Source organism: Frankliniella occidentalis, unplaced genomic scaffold, assembly GCF_000697945.3.
Source record: "Frankliniella occidentalis isolate FOCC.00 unplaced genomic scaffold, Focc_3.1 Scaffold28, whole genome shotgun sequence".
Classification (NCBI taxonomy): domain Eukaryota; kingdom Metazoa; phylum Arthropoda; class Insecta; order Thysanoptera; family Thripidae; genus Frankliniella; species Frankliniella occidentalis.
In genome coordinates, this window is record NW_026267158.1 from 1,101,839 (window position 1) to 1,106,278 (window position 4,440).

Genomic DNA, 4,440 nt, shown 5'->3' on the forward strand with positions numbered 1-4,440 from the left:
GCCTCCGTCATGTGTTCCCGCCAGCACCGCCCCGCCACCCGCTTAGGCCCCACGACCCACTTTCCACACAATGAAAAATGAAATTTTAAATCCTCCCGCGCTCGTCCGGTCGGTCGCCACGGCCTGGGCGCTCTCCGAGGTGACCGTGGACGGCCTGCTGGCGGTTCATACTCAACTCCTTGAGGTCCTCGGCGGTGTCGCGGGGGCCGCCGCGGCTAGTGCGCTCCCCCTCCGGGACCGGCGTGTGCGCGGGGTGGCGGTGCGCATGCGCAGCGACCGAGACGCGTGCCGCCCGCGTGACCACGCGACCACCGTGCGCACGGGCGTGACCGTCCGACTACAAGCAGCAGCAGCAGCAGCCACTTCGTCCCTCATCCCGGCCAGTCCCCTCGCAGCTCGCACCTGCTCCCCCCCTCTCCCCTTCCCCTGCTGCTCCTCCAGTAAAAACGCGAGACCGGCTGACCGGGGAAGGGTGACCGCCCAGCAGCAGAACTGCGCAAGAGGACGCCTATAAGGTTGCCCTTAATCGCGAACGTGTCTGAGTATGTAGAGCAATGCGGGGACAGAAAATACATGCGCAAGAGGGCTCATTGAAGGAATGTATAAGCATATACCAGGCGGCTGATTAACCCCGCGGACATCTGTAGTTATACAGTACCGTACGCAGGAGTGCGGGCGTGTTGCCTACTGGCTGAGCGTAAGGCGCCGCCATGGTCAGGGGTGATAGGCAAACCCGCTTGCCTATCGCCCCTGAATATGGCGCGGCGGCGGCGCCGCCTTACGCGCAGCCAGTAGGCAACACGCCCGCACTCCTGCGTACGGTGCTGTATAACTACAGAAGTCCGCGGGGTTAATCAGCCGCCTGGTATTCAATGTTTATAGGAATCCAATCTGACATTTTGACAAGCAACAATAAAGAAAATCAGCGAAATGAATTTTCACTATTCATAGAATTGATAATATTCGAAGGTGCCCAACTGTGGGTGTTTCATAAAAGACAGAGGTGCGGGCGGGTTGCCTACCCGCTCTGCCCGTAATTCGCAGCCCCTTGGGTTGGCAAACCCGCGCGTACCTGTCTTTTATGAAACAAACGGTGCACAATCACGGGTAATCTAAACACTCGTGAGGGTCCTTTCATATGAAGGACACATTTGTTGATTGGAGGCTTGCTGCTTTTTTTTTTGCACATCTTGCTTGAATCACTTGAATGCAAACGCGTATGTTTGATATGGCGAATTTGCATCTCTCCCATGGACAAAAATATAATTTGTTCAATCATAGAATGCAAACTTGTAACTTGCATTATAAAGAATTAAGAATTACAGTACCTGAGGTGTGCACAAAAATGCATCTTTCTCGGGACAAAGAAAGGCCGTTTCGATTTAGAATGCAGGCAAATCAAATCATATCTAGTATTCATTGGTAATCTTTGGTAATCATTGGTAATCTTTACAATTTTATAATCCAGTGTACACATTTTTATAGAGTTAGGCACCCATCGATAACATCCCAGTGATATAAAAATTCACATCTACATCCGTTCTGACGTGAAAAATGTCATTTAAAGCAGAAAGAGATTTTTTCCTGGTTTCGTACACTGGTCCTCATCCTTGAAAGTTATCAAACCCCTCGTAACTTTCTGAAATTCGGGTAATTTTTAGATATTCAAATTGTTTGTGACTGTGTAGATATCGATGACCAGTGATGGCCAGGCTGGCCCGACCCGGTCCTTTGGTAGGTCAGGCGGACCTTTTCGTTTTCAATGAAAGGTGTGCTTTTTATGACTGCCATCTTTACCTTGACGCCGGTAGCCGTGGCCGTTATGAGATGCCTCACCCCTCATCGGTAGAGCCAAAGGCCGTGCTCTAGGACGGTCGGGCAAATATGTAGGTCAGGCAGGCAGGTCGGGCAGAGCGGCGCGGCGGGGGTGGAGGAGCCATGGAGGACCGCTGCGAAAACTAATGGATCAATGGACCGTGGACCGTTCTCGAGTGCGCCGTGCGACAAGGAGGGGGCCGGGGCGGAGCAGAGCTTTAGCATCGGCTTTAGCGGGGCCAGTGTTGCCAACTAGGTAGGCAATAAATTCCCACGAATACAGGTGTGCAGCGGGCTGCACCCACGCCTGTCTAATAGGCAACCCCCTACGTTCGAGTTCGAGTGAACTTGTTGCCTTTAGTGGGTAGGCCGTCCCATGCATGTGTATGCTGTGAACTTTTTTGCCTACCTAGTTTGCGATGCTGGCGGGGTCGGAGCAGGGCCAGGTGCAAGCCCCTCTCTCTACGCGGCGTCCTAACGCGAGCGAATTGTGTGCTTCCAGGTGGCCAAGGGACCGGCCAGGTTCGAGCCGGGCATGACTCACCATACGGACGCGGTCAGCACGCACACGGGGGAGGACGCCCTCCTCAGGACCCTGGCACCCATGGACCGCGGCCAGCTATACGGTACGTCCACAAATCTGTGCTCTGCACGGCAAAAATTCATATGAAAAAAACAACTGTTTGAGCTGATCAATGTTGTTTCAACTGCGTATCCAGACCTGGCTGAGCTGCTGCTCTCCGAGCTCATTCCCGGATGGGACGAGGAGGACCAGGACTTCGAGGAGGACACCGATGACGATGTCGACTTCGGGGACATGGAGGACAGCGGCCACTCCAACGTGGGCGCCGTGGACGTGGTGGTGGACGCCAGCTACCGAGCCTGCATCGAGGAGGCCGAGCGCTACCTGGTGCAGTGCGAGGGCTTCGATGCCGAGGGCAGCGTCGTGGCGGGCATGCGGCAGCACCTGCACCTGGCGAGGGTCAGCGCAGCTGCGACCGGCCCGCCGCGAGTCGTCGCGCACCGGCCACCCGGCTACCCCTAGCACCTGCAGGTGTCTCAGGTGTGTCCGCGACACCTCCGCATCGACAACAGCCGCGCCCTGCTGCCTGCATCGTCCTGGGTATAGCTGCCCTCCAACACAATTGCAGCTGTTCTCGTCAGCAGCCTGTCACAGCTGCAGCTGCGCCAGGCACGCTGCCGTGCTACGTCCGCTAACTGCGCTGCGGATCGCATCACGCCAGCTGAGGCAGCTGCGTCAGCGAGCCGTCCGGCCACACTACATTGCAGCCCTCTTGTCTTCCATACACTCCCTTTGCTTTCGATTGAAGGGAAAACTTCCACTTTCTTTGTGCTTCTAGTCAATAGATAAGGACTAAGAATAATGTTTGTGATATTAGGCTTAAGACCGTTGTGTTGTTGTATTTATCGAGTACAAGTTTTGCTCTAAATACTTGATCTGTGTAACTACCAAAAATTTATAATAAAACACACAAATTTTCAATAATTGACCGTACTCATTCCTGTTCTTACTTGGTGCGCCTTTCTACAGAAAATAAGAATGCATAAAACTATAGTTGACTAAATGTATCACAAACAACTCACGCTTTGCGTTTAAAAAATGACACATATTTGAGTAAAGTATTATTAATTTCAGATGTGTACAGAGTATAATGTATCATCTGCTAAAAACTGGGTTGCAAGATATTTATTTCGTTGCATCTTGTACTGTACTATTGTACTATGGCAAACATTCAGCCCAGAAGCCGGCGGACAGGAGAGCGGCACTGTGCACCGTGTAAGATGTAAACCGTAATAGCCGGAACAAGAGAGGTTTGCGTGCTCGCATTCGCGAGTGCGTGAGTGTGTGGGGGGAGGAGGAGGGATCGCCGGAGCGGTCCGCACACGAGCCAATAGATTCTATCGGGTTGCTGACCCAGTTCCTCTGCTTTGTTTCGTGTCCTCCGACTGGAGTACTTACGCTACACACGAGGAGAGGAGCGGTACAAAGGATATTGACGCGACATGTCGCCCCCCAAAAAGAAACACAGCCAGGATGAATGGATGAATTTATGTTCAAAATGATTAAAAACAGGTCACATTTTCAATGATTACGTCGGGACCAACGAAAATGTTCAGCGCATGTGTGCTGTGTGCTGGCACGTAACGTCACCCGTCATTCGGGACGCACACATCCTCTATTGTGATCGATGCGCAGATGGGGAAAAAAGAAGCCATAACGGATCGGCCAATAACGGCCAAAGAAAAATGTAGGTTTATAGGCCACGTGCTGATGATGTTTTTTGCTGTCTGCAATATTATTGTGTGGTGTTGTAGGCTAAATTCACCCCCACCCGCAAAACCCTCTCTATAAAAAAACAAAAATAATATGGAAAAAACACGAAACAGTTACTTTCCTACTGCAGATGGATACCTAAGTCGTCCAAGCCACCCTACTTTATTCACTTTCACAGAAAATATTTAATAGTAATGAATGCAATAAAACACTAAGATGTATTCCAAATGGTGTTCAATTACCACACCTCCTGAATGATTATACCGCACCACGCCCACCCTCCTCACTACGCCGGCCTAAAGAGGGCCGTTTCGTCTCCGTAACAGTAG

General features: G+C 51.8%; 1 protein-coding gene across 1 annotated transcript; it reads left to right on the top strand.

The window, feature by feature from the left end:
- Positions 1–2,323: 2,323 nt before the first annotated feature.
- Positions 2,324–3,322, top strand: LOC113202838 (uncharacterized; the record flags this gene model as incomplete). Its single annotated transcript, XM_052265608.1, is given in 2 exon segments — positions 2,324–2,441; positions 2,535–3,322. Coding segments are annotated over 2 exon segments (444 nt in total), but the record flags the coding sequence as incomplete, so codon positions are not given.
- Between the last annotated feature and the right edge of the window lie 1,118 nt (positions 3,323–4,440).